The sequence below is a fragment of the Periplaneta americana genome, chromosome 1, assembly GCF_040183065.1.
Source record: "Periplaneta americana isolate PAMFEO1 chromosome 1, P.americana_PAMFEO1_priV1, whole genome shotgun sequence".
NCBI classification, from domain to species: Eukaryota; Metazoa; Arthropoda; class Insecta; order Blattodea; family Blattidae; genus Periplaneta; species Periplaneta americana.
The window spans coordinates 940,750-964,160 of record NC_091117.1 but is presented as its reverse complement, the minus strand read 5'-3'; the positions used below and the strand labels follow the sequence as shown (position 1 = coordinate 964,160).

General features: G+C 39.0%; 1 protein-coding gene across 4 annotated transcripts in view; it reads left to right on the top strand.

The window, feature by feature from the left end:
- Ork1 (open rectifier K[+] channel 1) overlaps positions 1 to 23,411 on the top strand; it is a 42,401-nt gene that overhangs the window by 16,904 nt on the left and 2,086 nt on the right. For 2 of the 4 annotated variants that reach the window (XM_069822775.1, XM_069822771.1), the window contains 5 exons: positions 7,714 to 7,858; positions 14,765 to 14,953; positions 17,155 to 17,276; positions 20,414 to 20,627; positions 21,971 to 22,709. In XM_069822775.1, coding sequence (XP_069678876.1) covers positions 7,714 to 7,858; positions 14,765 to 14,953; positions 17,155 to 17,276; positions 20,414 to 20,627; positions 21,971 to 22,709 — 1,409 coding nt within the window. The remainder of the gene's footprint in view (positions 1 to 7,713; positions 7,859 to 14,764; positions 14,954 to 17,154; positions 17,277 to 20,413; positions 20,628 to 21,970; positions 22,710 to 23,411) is intronic. The other 2 variants (XM_069822760.1, XM_069822705.1) reach the window with 1 other exon arrangement.

Below are 23,411 nucleotides of genomic sequence, written 5' to 3'. Positions count from 1 at the left end.
TAAATTTTCAAAAAAATATATATATTTTTTCTTTAAAATACTCTTTGATATGTGTAGAATGCATTGCATAACATTTTGTGAGTATTTGTGCTCCTACCAGATGTTTAGACGTCATTTTTAAATTTCCTGCGCTATGGATTTTTAAATCACACGCCACCTTTGATCGGTTTTCGGTAACTTCGTTTTTTTTTTTTTTTTTTTTGCTACATTGCCAAACAAAAATGGATATAATTTCTGAACTATTAAAGATACATGCATGAAATTTAGAACACAGATTATTTAAACTATTCGGAAACTTTTCTCTGTAACAAATTTTGTTTCTTGATTTCATTTTAAAAATACATGCATTTGTTTGCAAAAAAATAAAAAAGAAGTGTTATTAAATTTTAATTGGTTATTTTACAAACGTACGGATTAATATCAAAATTCTGTTACAGACAGTTTGTAGAGCATGATTTTGCAAGTACATTGCAAAAAACTGTTTGAATCTATCTTTAAAAACGATTTAGATATATCGGTTTTAGTAATGTCCTGCATTGGGTATATTTTTTTCAAATCTGGACCCACAAATATATTTTTTTTATATTTATATTTGGTTGCGTTGCTACAGCTATAAGCTCTCTACATACAAAAAATTAACATTTTACACCAAATAGGAAAAAAAGTTAAAAAAAATACCATCCTCTCCCCTTAAGCAGCGAACTGAAGTGCGTAATCAATCAGAGCTTTCGTAAATCAGAGTCTCCACTGAATTCTCTGTGGGCACACTGATCAGTTCGTGGAGAAGTTATTTGTCACAAAATGTAGGTGGGCACCATGTAAGTCAGTTTGGACACTTCGTGAAGCCCTCCTCTATGATCTTTCTAACGCTACACTTGCGATAGAAGTAAGTTTCTCTAATCGTACTGTGTGCCTTGAATATGTTATTCATCAGTAGTAGATTTCTGAATGTAGACTTAATGTCTATTTTTTTCTATGGGTATAAGTTGAAAATAGTTTTGAATAAAATATGAACGTTTGGAAGAGGTTTCATTGTGCTAAAATGCCTATTTTGCCCATTGTGAACCATTTCAAGGTCAATGAGCATTAAAGTTACTATTTCTGTTTTGCTAATAAATGTTTTTTTTTTTCATGTAGCAATGAAAGATAAAGTTTTCAATATCATGGGATGAGATTGGTTCAAAGACCTTGTCATAGTTTGGTTGCAGAAATTGAAAAATTCCTGGTTGTGTTGAGCACTTGAGCCGGCAGTAGGGATGTGATGCAAGTCAGCATAGCAAATATGTACACCTACCCATTACTTTGGTATCATTAGAAAAATCTTTTTCCTCTTATCAAATAGTTCTGTCTAAGAAATGGCGAAGTTTCACAATAGAAAATTCAGAGCGAAACTTTGTTGCAATGTTATTGTATGAACAATACAGTAGCGTATATTAACACTTACGTGCCAGCAACCATCGAGCAATGACGCCGATGAATCGTTAATGATTCATTATTTGTAATTTAAAACTAGCCAAAGTGAAGATCTAACCACAATTACTGTTCTCTGTTTTTGTCACGTACAGCTTAATACTCGCTTACTAATTCACTTTTATACGAGTACTTATCGTGGACAGAAACATATTTTAGCTGTATAAAATCGTATTTTTAGGAGCCTGTAGTTATAGCCGTGTCAGATTGACAGAGTTAGATCAACAGCCCCATGTAGGAACCCTCCACTCGCAGTGGTCAGCGCTGTCATCGGCCCTTTGTTATTTATTACCCTGTACCTCCGGAGGATATTTTGTGCGAGATCGTGCGTATTTGCTTGGTTTCCGCACAAAACCAATCCGCTGAAAGTCTAAAATTTCACATTCAGTATTCCCAACATAACACACATAACAATTTCCCTCTTCTTACCGCTTAAGTGACATATTGATTTTACTGCTTTAGGCTTTTAACATATTATTTTTAGAGACGTTGAATATAGTATTAACCCAGATAAGACTGACGTCCTATATGTAGGACGGAACGTTTTATTTTTTTAACATTGCTGTGTAAGATTTTCATAGTCGGCAATCATGATACCATAATCCTTATGTGTTATAAATTGCCTCCAATTTTTTTTTATTATATTTAGTCTGTCATAGTCATTGTTATTAACATATTTGTGTGAAACGTCCGGTGTCCTATATATAGGACGTCAGTCTTATCTGGGTTAATTATAAATTGGAAACTTACCACTGCAATTTCACCTAAATTGCACTGTTAATTATTGTTTTTAAATATTTGCAAAAATTAACTAAACTCTACAACTCCACTAAAGTTACTGCATTCGTGATGCAAGTAACATTAAGGAAGCCGTGAAAAAATCATCTCCTTGACCGGCAAAATTAAACTTGCCGATGTTATTAATGCAATATGTTATATAAATAATATTGTTAAAATATTAAAATGAAAAATAAATCATTACATAACCTACCGTTTCTTTTAAGTTCGCATTTATAGACTGGGGGGAAAAAAGACAGACGTATATCACGGCCTGCTGGAGTATAGTAAACACAGAAAAATTTTAAAGCAACAATGTTGAAGATAGATATTTTTGTTTTGCAAATTTGCCGTCATTGAACAGAAACTAAGATGGAGATTTCATTGCAACTAATTAGAAATTCCTCTTTCAGGTATGTAATAAACGATCTTCGCACAAAATAATGTACGATACACGAGCGGTATGTTTTGTTTCAATTCTCGGAAATTAAAAAAGCTCAACTACGTTTCGCTTTTTCAAACTTTTCCTCGAACATGAAAACTTCAACATACCGCTCTTGTAACGCATATTACTATTACATATTCCTTGCATTATTTCGCGGATTACCCGGATTCTGTAAGAAATATAAGATTCTGATCTTTTAATGTACTGTATAAGAAATTTTACGAAAGCCATTCGATTTTAGTTGTGGAAATATTTCGTCACTAGACTGCAGACTGTTTTAGAAGTTGATTCATTTCCAGATGAATAACTAAAATTAAAATTATAAATAAATTCTTTATCGATAATTATGATAAATCTCATGATAACTTATATACGGTTTTTTTTTTACTTTAATGGCCTGTTCTGCAATTTAAAAAATAAGAGCCTGCAATGACATGTTGTCTGACGCCAACTGTAGACTGTGAATAAATTTACTTTAGTGATGTTTTTCACAACAATTATTGTGAAATGTTAGCAAACGGACGCAGTGTGAAGCTTATAACCTACACTATAGTAGTCACGAATTATTATCGAATAAATGAGTAAATTACAATGTTATTGCAATATTGTTTAGTTCATGCCAACTCGATTGAATTAGATAATAAGGTGCCGTGCTGTGGATCTATTAAGGAACTTATTTTTGGTTACTTGTAGCCATGAGGCCCCAATCTCCCCCGGCTCACTTATCACGTAATAAAGTGATGATTTACTCTTACGTCAGCAAACAGTCTGAAGTAGGCTTAAGTGAAATGACAAACTGACGCGATATTGAAACGCGAAGGTCCTTACGTAAAACGCAAATTATAGATCTTGTTTATCTGTGATATCATCACATAGTTTTACAGTGTAAGTGTTCAGATTCAGTAGATTCCATCTCCTCCTTGGTCTGCTGAAATTTCTTTATCTCAAATTTTACGAACACGCCATGGAAATTTTCCACTTAGCTATTCGCAGCTGCGCTGCTCTGATTCTGCTGCGTCTCTTACTATTATTCATTTTTAAACACTTCTTCCCTCCAGCTAGAATTTTGCAAACGCTCAGTTGTGTGCAATTGTTTCAATAGTCAGCGCTGTCATTGGCCCTTTATCATTTATTACTCTGTACCTCCGGAGGATATTTTATATATTCCTTGCATTATTTCGCGGATTCTATAAGAAATATAAGATTGTGATCTTTTAATGTACTGTAGGCTATACGCATTTTACGAAAACTATTCGATTTTAGTTGTGGTAATGATGTGTATATAGGCAATGCATCATCATCATCATCATCATCATCATCACCACCACCATCACCACTGTTATTTCGCTTCAGTATTTTAGACCTGTCAGTCCCACTCTGTGTAGTCAAGCTGTCAATACATGCAAAAGCGTTGCGTTCATATCAGTCTATATTGGTGAATACTGTCACTTATTGTAATCTCGATAGTAAATAATATAACTTAACGGTTATGCATTATACTAATCGCTTGGATTCCCAGCCACCCGAGTGCAGCGGCATCAAACCCGGCCCGGCCCGGCCCAGGGCGTAGTCGTCCCTTCCATTTGTGACTGCAGACCCACACCCACACCCACCGCGGTCAAATGTAGAACGATTGCAAACATTCGTCAACGTTCGAGTTCTCTAGCATCCATCAAATCGGTAGTAGGGCTTCAATTTGAATAAATCGTTAAATGAATAGTTCGTAGTTGGCCATCTTAATGAATGTGAAGAGTGCTGTTCACACTTATCTTGTGAATTCCATAAAATTCTATAGCAGAACTACAGATAAGCCCAGGCTTAATGTTGATGCCAATATATTGCACATGAAGCATCCAGAAGATGTCTGATATGGATAACATTGTAAATTAAGCATCCAAAAGATGTCAGATATGGATAAAATTGTAAATGAAGCATCCAAAAGATGTCAGATATGGATAAAATTGTACATGAAGCATCCAGAAGACGTCAGATGTGGATAACATTGTAAATGAAGCATCCAAAAGATGTCAGATATGGATAACATTGTACATGAAGCATCCAGAAGATGTCAGGTATGAATAGCATTGTACATGAAGCATCCAGAAGATGTCAGGTATGCATAACATTGTACATGAAGCATCCAGAAGATGTCAGGTATGAATAACATTGTACATGAAGCATCCAGAAGATGTCAGGTATGCATAACATTGTACATGAAGCATCCAGAAGATGTCAGGTATGCATAACATTGTACATGAAGCATCCAGAAGATGTCAGGTATGAATAACATTGTACATGAAGCATCCAGAAGATGTCAGGTATGAATAACATTGTACATGAAGCATCCAGAAGATGTCAGGTATGAATAACATTGTACATGAAGCATCCAGAAGATGTAAGGTATGAATAACATTGTACATGAAGCATCCAGAAGATGTCAGGTATGAATAACATTGTATATGAAGCATCCAGAAGATGTAAGGTATGAATAACATTGTACATGAAGCATCCAGAAGATGTCAGGTATGCATAACATTGTACATGAAGCATCCAGAAGATGTCAGGTATGCATAACATTGTACATGAAGCATCCAGAAGATGTCAGGTATGAATAACATTGTACATGAAGCATCCAGAAGATGTAAGGTATGAATAACATTGTACATGAAGCATCCAGAAGATGTCAGGTATGAATAACATTGTATATGAAGCATCCAGAAGATGTCAGGTATGAATAACATTGTACATGAAGCATCCAGAAGATGTCAGGTATGGTTAACATTTTCCAGAAAGAAGCTGAACACAGCACATCCACATTACGAAATCATCTGTTAAAAACTGCGATATTAATTACTGAAATGGACCTCTTAGTATAGTTCACAATAATTGATATTCACTGTTTACAATCTTACTGAACGTGTTCATTTCACATCGCTTCTTATCATGCAAGTTCTTTGTATTGATGCTTTTTGAAACTTCGATATCTTCCCACACTACAGACTTGTGTTGTGCTATTTGTGGATTAAATGAAAGCGAGATATGGATTAACTTTACAAATATACATGCGGCACATTGTAAGTTTATATAGCCTACATCCCTTAATTCCGCTCAAGAAACATATCATGAAAATTGTCCGTTACATTATCTGGGCAAGCGCGTCAATATCTGACAAGATGACTGGGCGAGGATCAGTGCCACGTTAAGTTTGGTTCGTTGCATATGTGATCTTGGTAGAAAGACAGATTTGCCTCGTAATGTAGCAAAGAGAGGAGTGATTTCGTAAGCGCAGTGCAATGGCATGGATTATGTTATCGTTGTGTGTACAAATGTCGGCTAGGTATCTGGGACGGATCGGATGGGATAATAGTTTTCACATTGATCACATCTTGTCTCTGGGGGCATATGTTACATTTTAAGTTATTTTCAATAATTTAAATAAGACTTTTCTCCCTGCTGCAGTGAGGAGGGATATCGAAGTTCACCCGTCCCGTCCCACACCTTCTCTCGGGCTTCAAATTATATCCCTCAGTAAATTACGCATGCTTTCTTGGTATCACGTTCTCTAACACTCATTTTCGGAATTGAATAAAATTCCTACAAAGTTCAAGCTCTGATTCGAAATAGATATATTTGATATGCAGACGGGCCTTGATAAGACTAACCGACCAATCAGGACACTTCTACTGCAAACTGTGCACATCTTCATTGTAGATATACAAAGTGATTTATTTAAAACTGACACATTTCTTTCTTTCTTTATTTCAAAACGAATGATGCTAGCCACAATTTGTTATACCTCAAATGTAGAGTATCTTTGGGAGATTACTAACCTCTATTCGGCTGGAAATTCACTTAATGACCAGTTTTTAACGTCAAATTAAGCAGGAGTTTTGATTCCCTGTCACGAGATGCGCAGATGTTTATTCTTTATTCCTTATTGTTGGCAGCTGTTTTCGACATTTTGTTTTAGTCACTGAAAATGCAGTACACATTAAATCAACGACTCTTCCTTGTGAAGCAATACTGGATTACGAATTCAATTGCAGCTACTCAGGGGGCATACCAGAGAGAATTTGATGTTCGTAATGCCCCCCAAAGAAACACAATACTGGGACTGGTAAACAAATTGGAAACAACTGGATCTCTAAAAGAATATGACAAATATACAAAATAAAAAATAAACATCTTCGCATTTCATGACAGGGAATCAAAACTCCTGCTTAATTTGACGTTAAAAACTGATCATTAAGTGAATTTCCAGCCGAATAAATAAAGAATTTTCAACATTTGCAATAGAGGTTAGTAATCTCCAAAAGATACTCTACATTTGAGGTATAACAAATTGTGGTTAGCATCATTCGTTTTGAAATAAATAAAGAAAGAAAGAAATGTGTTAGTTCTATATAAATCACTCTGTAGTATAACAGCTAGACGTTAGAAGGATAATGTTGGTGAGTTCGTCAAGAAAAATTTGACGAATGTTGGTAAAACCGGTCCAAAAGACCACCAGAACGTGATACGAAGAGTAACAACTCAACGTTTGAAGGTTTAGGTTCAGCGCCCTCTGGCTGTGTGATCTCAAGATACTCTCGATGTTCTGCCATTTGCGTCTGACAGGAATGAATACAATTGTACAGGGTCCTTCCAGTAAAACAAGGTACAGTTGGATTTAATGAATAATCGGCATTACACTTCAAATGAGGTACACAAAGGAAACAAAGACATGGGACTCAGGTGCAGACAGTAGGCCTATGTGCTATTACAGAGCTAGGGATATTGAAATTGATGTAAATAATAATAATAATGTTTACATAATAGATGGCAATGACGTAATATTAACAATGTTGATAATGTTAATGTTTATGTCTTTTAAGATAATGTGACGTTACTGACGTTCATGCTCATGTCCATGTAGACGTTCGTGTTGCTTCTGATAATGATAATGATATTCGTGCCGAAATTAATAAATGTTGATTTTGATGATGAGACTCATATTTGATTGTTTTTGTGGTATGGCGCAGATGATGTCCAAGAAGCAGTGGTTGGCGCTGCTGGCGCTCTTCGTGCTGTACCTGCTGCTGGGGGCGGCGCTCTTCCACCACATCGAGAGCGAGCTGGAGGTGCAGCGGCGCCAGCAGGAGCGCGCCGAGCGCATCGAGATCCACGGTAATCAGTGTGACCGGCGCTTGACCGTTGCCCCTGGGATTGGTGCGTGCCGTGATAAGTTCCTCTGGCGTCAGGGTGTATCAAGATGACGTTGACCGTTCCACTAAATCTCCTGATATGAAGGAGTTGCCTTCTACACTGATCGTCATAAAAAACGCAACACTTCATGAAAATATAGGCCTGTTCATATCAATCAATCTAAGAAATCGACTTATTGAAATATTTTGCCAACGTCCCCGCGAATTTTCTGTTAAACGCAGTAGTTCCTTCTCGAAGGATGGCTTCCTCCCAGCATCGTCCATGACTTGTTAATGAGTTCGTCACATTCTTTCGGAAAATTAAAATTATTATTCTTTTCAGTGATTTTAAAACTGAATGTTTTAACTAAACATGTTTTTAAATTCACAGGACTCTATAACAACAATTGTTTCTCATAAATATGGGCGCGGTATGTACTGTGTTAGTCAGGTGCCTTGTGTCAGTGCGCCTATTCAAGTCGAACAGGCTACAAGGGCTAAATTCATCCACAACATGGCCAAGGTTAGGGTGGAAATCATTAGCGAGCCATGAACTTTTTTATAGCATAAACCACTTCTCAGCGTTCAATAGAGAGAATAACTGTTATATAGTGTAATGTCAATTTCAGGGGGTTATTTTTCAGAGTATTTCAAACAAAAAAATGTAATACAATTTTGCTCGTTTTTGCTTCCTTTTCGAGATAAAAATTGTTTTTTTTCTACGATAGTGCGTCAAGTTGCATTTTACCCACTGTTATCACTGCCTAAAGTGAGCGTTTAAAACACTAGTGCCTAAAAAAGTAAGTAATCACTTTAGGCACTGCTACTCATTTTACGCACTGCCAAAGATAATGCAATATTCAATGTACAAACTTCATTCAGTAAGAAATGAATACATTACCTCGATCTTTCATTACTTAAATATTACACGTAACACAAATAGGTAACAAATTTAACATTCATGTCTACATTTTAGCCCTTATTATTCTGTAGTACTCATTGTAACAAGATTTGTCTAACCGCTTTGTTGATTATTATGCCAGCCATGATATCGTGAACATGAATAAAACAGGCTGCCATTGCACGTTACTTCTTAATGGTTCTGAGTTTAGATGGCCATGAAGTTGTGACCTTATAATCTTTCCAATTTGAAACATTTATTTAATGTAAATCTGTACTATCGTAGAAAAAACATTGTATGACACACATTCGTAAAGTCACCTTTTTGGCCCTCGTGTGTTTGTAAATCTGTCTGTTTCACAAACTTTACACTCTGCTAAAAAGAGAATCTTTACAAACTTCTCTCATAAATATCTACATATTATATGAAACATCTCACAGCGCGTTTTGTGAAAGCCATTTATTTAATTCCCAATCAGCTCAGTCAGTTTAAGAGAGCAGTGTATTATGTTAATATATCATTGAAAGAATTTTAGTTTTGTCCTTTAAATGTGTACAAATTTGATCCAAATAAAATTTAATATAACATTTTAAAATTCCTTTTCACATCGAAAGGTTACATTTGTTCGGATCAAATTTCTGCACACTTAAAACAGCGTGAATGTTAATTAATTATTATTTAATTCACTCGTAGCCTTTGGGAATTATTCTTTGCAATATCGTTTAGATGAATGAAATACCATGCGTGTTTAATGGCAAGCACTCTGTGTGCGACAGCACAATAACATAAATTTGGTGCACAGAAACTAATCGTGTGATGCAGATGATTTAGGAGCAAAGCAATGTAAATGTTACAATGCTGGAAAAAGAAAATATTTTGCCGGAATAATCGATATGGTAGATAAAGTCATCGTCAAGGAGCGACTTTAATCCTCAAGGCGTAGATAAACGATGTAGACCAAGTCTGTTGACGTATGTAGACTACAGGGTGGAAGTGAAATAACCTTGTAGATTTTCAGAGCGAATAGCTCACGCTGTATGTAACAGAAAAATGTAGTATAATACTGGTGGAAACTTCATATTTTTTTCTTCAGGAAAAAATGCTTTTCCTCCTAAATGTTTACCACCCTCTTATTACGAGTAGTATTTGAACAGCGTGGATGGTTTTCATGTAAATTTAATTTTGAAAGCACTAATTTCAAGCCACTGCACGATGCGAGCAGATCGCAAAGTCGTAGCCAGAGAGCAGCCCACCTAGGCAGACAGACCGAGTTCGTTGACCTCTTACATCTGTATCACGAGCAGAGTGTGTTAGCGGCGATGTTGCCAGACTGCTGAAACTTCCAAATTAATTTTCTAATTAACCGTGCATTTAATCACAAAACATAATACATGTTTTCTATTCATTTACGTGTACCGTATCGTCTCTTTTAATCTACAAGGTTATTTCACTTCCATTGCACTTCGCATGATCCATAATGCTCTTTTAAACTGACAATGTGAAGTCTACAAAGATAGCGTGAGGCATGTTCGAGAAGTACACAGAAAGGAAACTTTCCTTGTAACTCTGGCAACACTGCGTCCCAAAAGCGACGTCAGTGATGTGATGGCAGTCTGTTGAACACATAGACTTTTAATAAATATCCACGTTGAGACTCGTTTTAAAGTTGCAGTTCTGCACTTCATGTGCTATTACGTGGAAAACCAGTCGTCAGGCGTATTCCACAACAATGCGCTTCACAACCAACTGCCCCGTGTAAAAAGAGCCCGTGGGAAAGTTTGAACACAGCTCTGCGCCTCGTAACGTAGTGATCTCATTAGCGCACACAGGACAATGCTGGTATTACTGTCATGTCCCATCTTAAAAAAAAAAAAACAGATAGTGTCGCTGATGTCCGAATGTTACTGGCGAAATGAGTTTTGCTCCACTTCGCTGGAATAAACACTTGAATGAAATAATAATAATTGTTATAATATCCGTTGAAGACGGAAACGAACTCATTCAGGAAAGCGTTTCATAACGGACTGCATTTATTCTTGCGTCTCATGCGGCAAAAGCCTACAATGTCACCGAACCGACAACGCAGAGCACGTGTGCCTTCACAAAGCCTAACTAGCAATCAAGTTTAGAAGATTTTGGAGAAAACTCAGAATGCTGGCAGGACTTTAAGATGGTGAAATCACAGTCTACTATATACAGTCACGAAGCTTGAGTTTTGAGGGTGCTAGAAACAATAGACTGTGGCGGTACTATTTTGCATTGCCTTAATGAGGCGATATTAGCGATCCTAGTGGTGAGCAACTATCTAATGTTTGCATATTTACTACGTATTGATTGAGCTTCGCGACTGTATATAGTAGACTGTGGTGAAATGTTATGTTCTCATTTAGAACATAGTAAGTTATTTCTGCGTGTTTTTTTAATGATATTTAAATAAGTTATAAACAGAAAATATATTAGCAACAATAAACTAAACCTATGATGAGTAATCAACCCCTGGAATCAAGTTGAATTCCCCCATAATTCAATATTAAGAATTGCAGGAGGCAACATTTTGAACAACGCCGTCGGAAGCGCTTGGAGGCACTTCAGTTATCAACTGTCCCTCTTATCGTGCACGTGAACATCTCGATTAAATTCGTTCTGATTGCGGAAAAAAATGGAAAACACAAGAGTTCACTGTGATATGAGAAACACACAAACAGGCATTTTGCTAATAACCTGTTCTGACTTTGTTTCCACGGTTGGTAATATTTCCAGTCTCATTGTGACGCTGCAAGAGCTCTAGTTCAGCATTTCATCGTGGTGGTTAGCCTGAACGGACGATGCTGATCAGTTCACTCTGAACGGCGCACCTGAGCCGTTCAATGAAGACGAAAACAGTGACCAGCTGCGTGGCTGTTCAACTGCACAGGTCCAAGGAATGTGCACCGACGCTTTGAAATCAGCTGCAAGAGTCGGTCCACTGCTGTGCAGAGATCCTGGCCGAGAACGCGGGCACGAGCCACATAAAACGATATATGCACACAATTATATTTTTATTTCATAATGCGGTATAGGAGTTGTCCTGACAGTTTTTGTGAGTAAGTAATCCCCGTTTAATACACGAAATATCGTTGCATAATTAAACATTAGCGCACGTTGTGCTGCAACTGGAAGCGGAATACATTGTGAAGAGAAATTTGTATCGTTTGCCGAGGACTTTAGGAACATGGGGTACACAGGTCTTCTTCTGAGATTAATTATAATAAAAAATCTAAATGCGCTTTGTATGACATTTCCACTTTATTATTTTATTGTCACTGAATTATTCATATATTTTTATCAGATAACATTAACAAGAATAACTCATTACAACGAGCCTAGAAGCTTACCGCACTTCATATGCTTCTTTATTATCCATGGATGCCTTCAATACAATACAGACAGTCCTCACATCTCGCTGCACTATCTGCTTTATAAGCAGACCTGCTTCCCGCTTTCTACGATGTGTCCACCATCGATATTTTATACAATTTATTCTAATAATTATGCAGTTTATTCAAAGCCTACACATACAAGCTGAAAGCTATAATTGATTATACAATAGTAGTAGCGTTTACAATGCCTTCTGTATCTGTGTTTGTCTTTTGTTTCCACCAAAGTCCTCGTAAGACGATATTAATAATTCAAGTCGATATAGACTTCAACCGGAAATACTAATCAACATTTCTATACGTTCAGAGAGGTGCCACACACAAAAGTAACAAAATTGCGTTTCTAGTAGATGTAATAATCTCGAACGCAGTCTGCACACACAGCCGAAATACCAAACTATGGATACTAATTTAGCATTTGAAATTACACAACTTTGGAGCATAACTGATGTGAAAATCGTGTCAATAGTTACATCGACGACAGAGGTTCATATCAGAAGGCTGTGCTTTGAATACGTGCAGCATCACTCAGAATGGCTCGCAATTAGCAAGCAGACACGATAAACAGTTCACTGAACTTCACCTTGGCTGTTGAAACCGAGAAGTCAAGAGTCCGTGCAAAGTCACGAGAGCCAACTAACGATAATAATAATAATAATAATAATAATAATAATAATAATAATAATAATAATATCGCCGAATCATAGCTTTTTCATATCGTCATCCAGACTTGCCTCCTATTCTCCGACTGGTAGGAATTTTTCGAAGTATTTTGTTATCCTTTGAACCATCTCAAACTTCTGCATTATATAGTAGTAGTAGTAATTTTATTATTATTATTATATTGTATTACAATGTATAGCAGCGTCAATAAAATAAATGACATACAATTTTAATTTACAAAATACCATTAAATTCTTGGATACTGTAAAGAGATTTTGCCAGTAGAGAAGATTCCATAGTCCTTTTAAACATGTATAAGGCAAATCTGTAACATTGGTAGACAATTGAAAAAAGTTCATAGACTAACTATTTTGAGTCCTACTGTAGTTACATTTATTAATAGACAACTTATTTCTCCCACGAGTTGAAAGATGATGGATGAACTGAAGAGTATCAGAATAAAGATGAATATCTTTTACGTAGAGAAGACTACTTACACAAACACCGATGACAAAGAAAGCTCCCCCCCCCCCCCGTTTAATAAAGAGAGGTTTACAGTCAGTTTTGGGTAAAACTCCACAAATATTCTCTTTGGAAAACGTATTATGTGTCTTTCGCATGTTAAATTTTGTCACCTTTTTAACATGTTTCGGCCTGCTATTGGCCATCATCAGAACTGGTTGTTGCTGATCTTGGCGCCTTTTGTTTTGTTTCCTGTGGCGGTGTGTTTGTGTAGTATAATGTGGAGTCAAAGAGCGTGTGTGTTCTGAAATTGAGTTGTGTATTGAGAATTTCATTTGGATGTGTTTTTGTGTGTTTGGATATTTCGTATTGTTCTAGTGTCCAAATGAAATTATATATATATATATATATATATATATATATATATATATATATATTCTATATAGTCTTTTGTTCTGAAACTGAACAGCATAAAATACGCGTTGTGCTAGAACTCACAAATTGGTCACTTGAACTGTACAGTAAATTTTGATGCGTAGGATAGGCCTAATACATTTTCTGTGTAGTCTCCGCTTCCCAGGTTATCGCATGAATACATGACTTGCTTTGAAAATTCAAAACCTCATCCTTCCATCCGTTTCGAAGTCTATCGACCTGCCAAAACAGGCATGTCACGCCAATTACAGAGCGTCGGATCTGGCAACATTGTTGCTTGATCTGGCAACTATTACGAGAAATTAGTCAAACGCACTGATGTGAACGATTGAGCTGTGATAAGATAATACCGTGCACATTAGACTGATGCCTTGCATAACACGAATGCCATGTTGGCGAATCGCTGCCCGTGTGAAATTTTGATTTGCATGTTTACTTTTACAAGAAGTCAGTCTTTTATTTCATCTCCAACACATTGTTGTGCTTATTTTATATTCGCGAGCCAACCAACCGCTGAAATACTGCTGACATGCTTTTGACTCTGAATTTGTTCCAATCTATTTCTTAAGTCCTCGATGTTAATCCATAACGAATCCATAGGAAGCGCTGGTTTAACTTTGGGTTTACTGACTACATTAAGGCTGAAGTTCTATAGCAGAGTCCACACCTGTGAAGTAACTGTTAGCGCGTCTGACCGCGAAAACAAGTGGCCCGGGTTCGATTCCCGGTCGGGGCAAGTTACCTGGTTGAGGTTTTTTCCGGGGTTTTCCCTCAACCCAATATGAGCAAATGTTAGGTAACTTTCGGTGATGGACCTCGGACTCATTTCACCGGCATTATCGCCTTCATCTCATTCAGACGCTAAATGACCTAAGATGTTGATAAAGCGTCGTAAAATAACCTACTAAAATACAAATCTATAGCAGAGGGATTACATCATGATGCTTCATACATACATACACACATACACACACTCGTCCTGCACTCACTGACATGCAGCCGATTGTTGCAGCGCTGCTGAGCAAGCACTACGCGGCGGGCGAGCCTGCCTCCCAGGCGCAGCTGCTGCAGAAGCTGTCGGAGTACTGCGGCCGCCCCATGTCCGTGCACCCCAACGGCAGCGACGCCGTGGACTTCGAGCCCTTCGTGTGGGACTTCTACAACTCCGTCTTCTTCGTCATCACCGTCGTCAGCACTATCGGTGAGAATGAGGAACAGCAGCGCAATATGAAAGCTACGTTGTTAGGTTTAGATAGACTACAGCAGTTTTAGATATTGATAGAGCAAAGAAATTAATAGGAACACAATCAATAAATTAATAGGCTATAATTGCACGTGAAAATTAACAAAATATTTTAATTTTCAAAAAATTAGTACATGTATCTTATTTGAGCAATGCTGAAATTATCTCTTGGTACAACATTTGTACCCAGGCGTCTGTTTTTGTAATGTGTTCGTTATTTCTCAGAAAGTGCATTTTTTTCCCTGCCGTAACATATTAAATTCTTTATGCTCGAACATGCCGAAATGTAGTAATTATTCACCTGGTAGCAGTACTTTAATGCATGTCATTAAAGTACACCTATTCATTAAAGTTCTGGTTTTCGATTATTCTCGGATATGCAATCGAAAGACGACGAGGGAAACGTCACGGAGGCTGGAAATCCATTACTGTCGCAGAAGGTTATGTTCTGTTACTGTAATAATTAGCGTTAATTGTAAATAATATTCAAATAAATTCGATTTGTCATCTCGTTTTTTCAATTCTAAATCAATTTCCAGGTTATACCAAAATTAGTTCATGTTATTCTCTACATCAAGGTCAATGACATTATTGTTCCTCGGAAAAAATCAATACTTTCGCGTCTGCGCACATCTCACACGAGCTATACACAAGGTCACTTCCGATCTTCAGTCAGATATAAATAAAATGATACTTATGAATAATTTCAAGTTAGAAATATGGTCGAGCATAAAAAGTCGTATGAAACTTGCCTATAATGGTAATTAAGACGCTCGTATGAAAATTATGAAACTCGCTTGCGCTCGTTTCATAAACAAACATACTCGGGTCTTAATTACTACCATTATAGGCTCGTTGCATAATGTACTATTTCATTTCGCGAGCCGTTTGATATGACACCACGATCCCCAGTTTGAGAAACGCTGCCTCAGAGCAAGCTAAACATAGGAAACTTTAGGAGTTCCCGTACTTATATACATAGCTAAGAATAATAAATTAATCGAATGCATCATTAGAATATGTCTTAAGGGGGAAAATGGAATACTTAAACTTGTAGGCCTATAGGGCTATGGCAATGCCACCATTACGAACAAACAAACAAAATTAAAGAGGCGATAAGAATGAAATGATAGGAACATAACAAATGTGCTAGATAAATTAAAGTACTTGAGGCAAATAAAGAGATAGGGTTGGAAGTAAATCCCGAAAAGACTAAGTATATGATTATGTCTCGTGACCAGAATATTGTACGAAATGGAACTATAAAAGTTGGAGATTTATCCTTCGAAGAGGTGGAAAAATTGAAATATCTTGGAGCAACAGTAACAAATATAAATGACACTCGGGAGGAAATTAAACACAGAATAAATATGGGAAATGCCTGTTATTATTCGGTTGAGAAGCTTTTGTCATCCAGTCTGCTATCGAAAAATCTGAAAGTTAGAATTTATAAAACAGTTATATTACCGGTTGTTCTGTATGGCTGTGAAACTTGGACTCTCACTTTGAGAGAGGAACATAGGTTAAGGGTGTTTGAGAATAAGGTTCTTCGGAAAATATTTGGGGCTAAAAGGGATGAAGTTACAGGAGAATGGAGAAAGTTACACAACGCAGAACTGCACGCATTGTATTCTTCACCTGACATAATTAGGAACATTAAATCGAGACGTTTGAGATGGGCAGGGCATGTAGCACGTATGGGCGAATCCAGAAATGCATATAGAGTGTTAGTTGGGAGGCCAGAGGGAAAAAGACCTTTAGGGAGGCCGAGACGTAGATGGGAAGATAATATTAAAATGGATTTGAGGGAGGTGGGATATGATGATAGAGACTGGATTAATCTTGCTCAGGATAGGGACCAATGGCGGGCTTATGTGAGGGCGGCAATGAACCTCCGGGTTCCTTAAAAGCCAGTAAGTAAGTAGGTAAGATAAATTAAAGTGAGAGAGTTAGGCCTACAGATATAAATGAATATAGGCCTAGCCTATTACGGTACATAACATAACACAGACAACACTTTCAGATTACAATGCAGGTTTAAGGAATAGGCAACAGGAAAACTAAAATACTGCTGCTACGAAAAACATGTAAATATGAAAGGTGGTGATGATGATGTAGCCTGCAGGCAGGGACAGACACTGAAGGCTGGCTCGTTGCAGGGTACGGCAACCTGTCCCCGTCGTCGGCCCTGGGCCGCCTGCTCATGATCCTGTACGCCCTGGTCGGCATCCCCATGAACGGCATCGTGCTGGCCACGCTGGCGGAGTTCTTCAGCACCGCGGTGAGTGCCAGCCCTCTAACAGAGAGGTTCGGTTCTTTGCAAGGAGGTATAAGCTCATAAGCAGGCTTCGAGACTTCGGACCCAATAGAGCAGTTCAGTGGGAAATCCGCATAACGGCGTACTGAGTATAGTGGTAAAGCGTACAGTGGGTGGGGGTACTGTAGAGTGAATGCCAACAAATACGCAAAGGAAACGCTCTGGATTTGAAGGTTCTGACGAATAATTTGGTTTTCATACAAACTGTGTCTGAAACTATTACACGGTTAGAAAAGTCAGAGCAAGAGATGCCGGAAGCCCTCAAATTAATTTAGAAAATGATGCAGAGAATTAATGAGACATCAAGTACACCGGTTACTGAACGTGTAAAACAGAAGTGGAAATCAATTTTATGAAAAAATAACGGATATGGAACATTGTGTAATATAAACAGCAAATTAGTGGACATACAGTCACCCGAGAATAAAGGACTGTCTCTTAGAGACTGCAATGATGTTAAGTTTTTTCGTTTTGCTCCTATCACGTCATGCGACGTAGAGCGCAGCTTTCCACAGTACAAACTGTGTTTGGCAGTTCGTTTAAGACACTGAGAATGTATCTTGTAGTAGGTAGATTGCATTTCGGTACTGTAACTGCACTTCCTAAAGACGACCAATAGGATAAATGAAAAAATTAAAATTGCTACATGCTTATTTCCACCATTAACGCTGTGTATAATTATTCACAAATGCTTATAAAAGACAGGAGAATAAATGCTTTTCACATTCTTTTGACATTGCCATTGTGTAATGTATATTTACTTTCAGAATGTACATATGTGTGTTCCCCCATACTACCGTACTCTACTCTAAATAGCAACGTCGTTACCTCAACACATCTCTATCTACCTGCAGCGAGTCAACAGTAAACTTATTGTATCGGGTCCAAAGTCTCGAAGCCTGCTCATAACATTTACTCCGAAACCTAACAAAGTCCATTTTTAATCATACATAAAATGCGCCTCAGAATCGCAGTGTCATTGGTGTGACCCATCATACATCGTCTTTCCTGCACTTATTTTGTTTTCATTCCCGCTCGTCATCTGTTACTGCGATAGGAATCTAATTTTGACCAAGGAATCTGTAATATGCATATGTGGCTCGGACGCGATTGACTCGGGGTATCCAGACAACATTCTCTGTTTCTTGTTACCAAAAAGTACCGTGCTGCATATTTTTCGACACATGGCCTCAATTTTGACGAAGTACAGTACCTACTTGTCCCGCGCCGTGGCGTCGTGGTCTAAGGCATGCTGCCTAGGACTCCGTTACGGAAGGCGCGCTGGTTCGAGTCCTCATGGGGGAAGAAATTTTCTCATGAAATTTCGGCCAGTGTATGGGACCGGTGCCCACCCAGCATCGTGATGCACTTGGGGAGCTACGATAGGTAGCGAAAATCCGGTTTCGGAAATCAGCTATAGGCCTAACGGCTGGGAGATCATCGTGCTAACCACACGATACCACCATTCTAGTTGGATGATCGTCCACCTCTGCTTCGGCATGTGAACGTGAGGCCAGCAGCCGGCTGGTCGGTCTTGGACCTTCATGGGCTGTAGCGCCATGTATTTACTTTACAGTACGTACTTATTCTCTTTCATGAAAGTAGTTGCAGTGCTTTTCTTCTGCAGAAACTCTGTGTAGAATAGACTATATCATAGCGGACAGGGCTGACCACTAGGGAGCGGATTGTTATGTGCTAAAAAATTTAAATATATTTATTTTTCATGTGCTAAAAAGTACGAAAATATTTGCTAAAAATAAAAAAATATATATATTTTTTTAAATATGACAAAAATACCTTACTTAGCTTGAAAAAAAAAATGTTACTAGGTACTCACCAACCACACTTGAGTGCTAGTAGTTGGCCGAGAATTACAGTGAACAACGAAGGTCATCTCCTAATTCTCCATCACAAATGCATGCCGATTATTTCTGAACAACGACTTATACTGTGAAAACGATCTTTCCACATCGCAGGACGTCAGACGTGCATATTTAAAGAGAGGAATGTCACAAACACAAACACCGTCAATTTCACCTACAGGCACACCCTCCAATACTTGAGCAACTTTACACATTTTTTATATCCACTGTTTTTCCCAAACACATTCTGGAATTTGTCCCTTAGTACTTGTACTTCTGAACCTGGTAGCGAGTCTAGTTTAATTTTCACGGCACGCACCTCCCTGTTTCAGACAACAGGTCTTTGGATGTTTCGAGTTTTTTATGATGTCACACAAAAAGCTTAGATTTGCTAATAGGAAAGCCAAATTGTTTTTTAAACAATCATCTTTCAGTATATCTTGAAGGATATCGATTGACGAAGCCCGATAACAGGGAATCACAACAACATATGTTGCCTTACTTGATAGACAAGAGCGAGAGGCGAGAGATTTGTTTAAATTAAATAATGTTCATACCCGAGCTCTTATCTGTTGTGTTTCACAAACAAAGCGTGGAATGAAATCACCTTCAGCAACAATAAACATTCCTAATTACGTGTTGCAAGATCTCTCCTCCTTGTCCACGTTAATTTATTCTCTAATAATAACACTGATATGCTGCCTAGCAGTTCTCAGAACTTGAGGCGATACTATTACGAAAATGGATCACGGATACACCACACAGCGCTTAGGAACACGAAGCAACCAAGAATTCTTAAAAAGATAACGTACTTCTGAATGACATAATTGATTTAGTTTTAAAATATTTAAAAGTTCTTGTAAAAAAAAATATTTAAGTAAAAAACTCTAAGATTTATGTGTTTATAATAGTTTTCCTGAAAATATGTATTTACATATTTTTTTGTGAGAATATGTGTTTTTATGTGAAATAAAATTCGGGTTTTAAACTTGAAACTTCATGTTCGGAATTTTTAACTTTGTTAATTGTGTTTTATCACACACAAAAAGAATATTTAATTACATAGGAATCCGCTCCTTACTGATTACTGTTCAGTGACGGGAATTTTGTCGTTTCGTCCAACAAGACTTTGAAGACCTGAGCTGGGTTCAAAGAAAATAACACATTTCATTATGAGAAATGCAATAAAAAGGTGCCGATATCATGTAGCTATGCTATCACTGAGATCGTGCTGTGCAGCTGCTGAAGGTCCACCGCCGCTACAAGACGAAGCGCTCGGAGACGCGAGCCGGGCTGGTGGCCGACATCGTGCTGTACCTGATCCCCGGCTTCGTGGTGTTCATCTTCCTGCCCACCGGCGTCTTCATGCACTTCGAGGGCTGGACCTTCGACGAGAGCCTGTACTACGCCTTCGTGACGCTCACCACCATCGGCTTCGGGGACTTCGTCGCAGGTGCGTGCCTTAGCAGAGCGAATGATTCACAATTTCAGTCGATTTCCTCTTAGATTATGAATGCGGCATACTCTAGTACTCTTTCCAAAGGCAAATTAAAAGAAGCCATTAGATCGGAAGATATGAAAAGGAGTCTATGTATACGCATCATTCTCCTCTATGACAATGCACTTCCTATGCGTAAAAATATACCCTTACTCATCTTTCCTAGGAAGTGCCTCTACAACCTCCTTACAGCCCTGATTATCGCCATACGATCATGATCTGTTTTGACCGCTGAAGAAAAGCTATGGAGGCAAAAGACATTTGCAACGAATAACCTGCTGCTGAAGTGGCTGCACACTCAACGAAAGATATTCTTGTGGGAGGGATAAAGAAGCTGCCTGATAGGCTGGGCACTAAGTAATAATGAAGTCCCTGTGATACTTCTACTTCTTATACAATGTGTCCCGAAAAGTTTGACCCATACGTCGAGGGGATCGCGTAAAACAACTTTCAATAAGAAGCAATGACACCCTCAAGGTGTTAAATTTGGCACCACAATTTCGAGCAGCATTCGTAGTTACAGAGTTCATTTGCATGAGAAGTTCTGACTCCACTTCATTAAGTTGGTCGAGCCACATGGAGTTTGTTTTTCTGATTCCTAGACTCCTGCTATTTGTTGACATTGTTGTCACCAATAAATACAAAGCCACCGAGCTCAGAGATGTATTAGCCACAACGATCCCCATACTTAACTATTTCTGCTATTTGTTAGATTGTTGTCACCAATAAAATGGAGCAATACAAAGCCACCGAGCTCAGAGATGTATTAGCCACAACGATCCCCATACTTAACTATTTCTGCTATTTGTTAGATTGTTGTCACCAATAAAATGGAGCAATACAAAGCCACCGAGCTCAGAGAGATGTACTAGCCACAACGATCCCCATACTTCACTATTTCTGGTATTTGTTAGATTGTTGTCACCAATAAAATGGAGCAATACAAAGCCACGGAGCTCAGAGATGTATTAGCCACAACGATCCCCATACTTCACTATTTCTGGTATTTGTTAGATTGTTATCACCAATAAAATGGAGCAATACAAAGCCACCGAGCTCAGAGATGTATTAGCCACAACGATCCCCATACTTCACTATTTCTGGTATTTGTTAGATTGTTGTCACCAATAAAATGGAGCAATACAAAGCCACCGAGCTCAGAGAGATGTACTAGCCACAACGATCCCCATACTTCACTATTTCTGGTATTTGTTAGATTGTTGTCACCAATAAAATGGAGCAATACAAAGCCACCGAGCTCAGAGATGTACTAGCCACAACGATAACTATTTGTGCAGGGCAGACGGACAAGGGGCGGGACAGCGGCGTGCTGTTCGTGCTGTACAAGGCGCTGCTGCTGGTGTGGATCGTGTTCGGCCTGGGCTACCTGGTCATGCTGCTGGGCTTCATCACGCGCGCCATGCGCTCCAAGCGGATGGCGCGCCTGGAGCACCGCCTGGCCGCCAACCTGAAGCACACGCAGAGCAAGCTGTGGACCAGCCTCACGCGCGACGTGGCCTACCTGCGCCGCGCGCTCAACGAGCTCTACGTCATGAAGCTCAGGCCCGTCTACAAGGACGACGAGGCGGCGGCCTTCCCGGCGCGCACGCGCAGCAGCAGCGAGCCCACGCTGGGCGGCCTGCCGGCGCCGGGCACCGGCGTGTGGCGCAGGCGCGCCAACTCGGAGACGGCGGCGTCGCTGCGCCTGCCGCGCGTGATGAGCGACTCCGACCTGCAGCGCATCGACCGCGACGCCACCTTCAAGGGCGCCGCGACGCTCATCGAGCCGGGCGAGCTGCTGGCGCACGTGGTGAGCAGCCTGGGCGCCGACGAGGGCGTGCAGGGCTTCAGCGACGCCGACATCCTGGCCGGCGAGGGCGGCTGGAGCCTGGGCGGCGAGCCCCTGCGGGGGCGGGCGGCCTCCGAGGTGCGCGTGCCCGCGCGCGAGCCCCCCAGCGACCCGGCCGCCGAGTGGACCTGGTCGGGGGCGCAGCCCTCCCGCCGCGTGCACGAGCTCATGAGGGCGCGCCACAAGAGGTGAGTGAGGCAGGGTATCAGCACTAGTCGGTCGGGGCTGACTGATCGCATCGCACTTGCCTTGTACTTGTGCACCGACAACTACAAAGTCTGAGCTCTGTTCCGTCAGTGAACTTTTCAACTTTTACATTTCTTTGCACTTTCTGTTCTGTTATCACTTTTGAAAACTGGCATGAAAAGTAAAAGTAGAAGAAACTTTTCAAATATATTATTTAGTTCTGTTCCACCATTACAAAAATTTTGAAAAGTGCTGAGTCATATGCTAAAAATTGGCGAAGAACGAAGTCTCTTTGCCATTGGGATGAATTTATTATATTCACTATATTTTTGCGTTGGATTGAAAACAATTTAGAGAAGAAATGTAATAAGAGAAAATTTACTATTAAGTGATTCGAGCAACGAACAACAGATGAAAAAGTATGTAAAAACCAGCATCAATTCCCATAACCTCAATTTGTGTCAGTTTTGTAAAAGTTGTTTAATGACGCCAACTCAAGGACATTATATTCTTTATGCTCGACCATGCCGAAATGTAGTAATTATACACCTGGTAGCAGACCTTTAATGCATGTCATTAAAGTACACCTACTCATTAAAGGTCAGGTCTTTCAGCCAATGACGACTCAGGTTACAACTGTTCAGCCAATGACAGGTCAGCTTTCTACCGTTATAAAACCGCAAGTATCGATTATTCTCGGATAT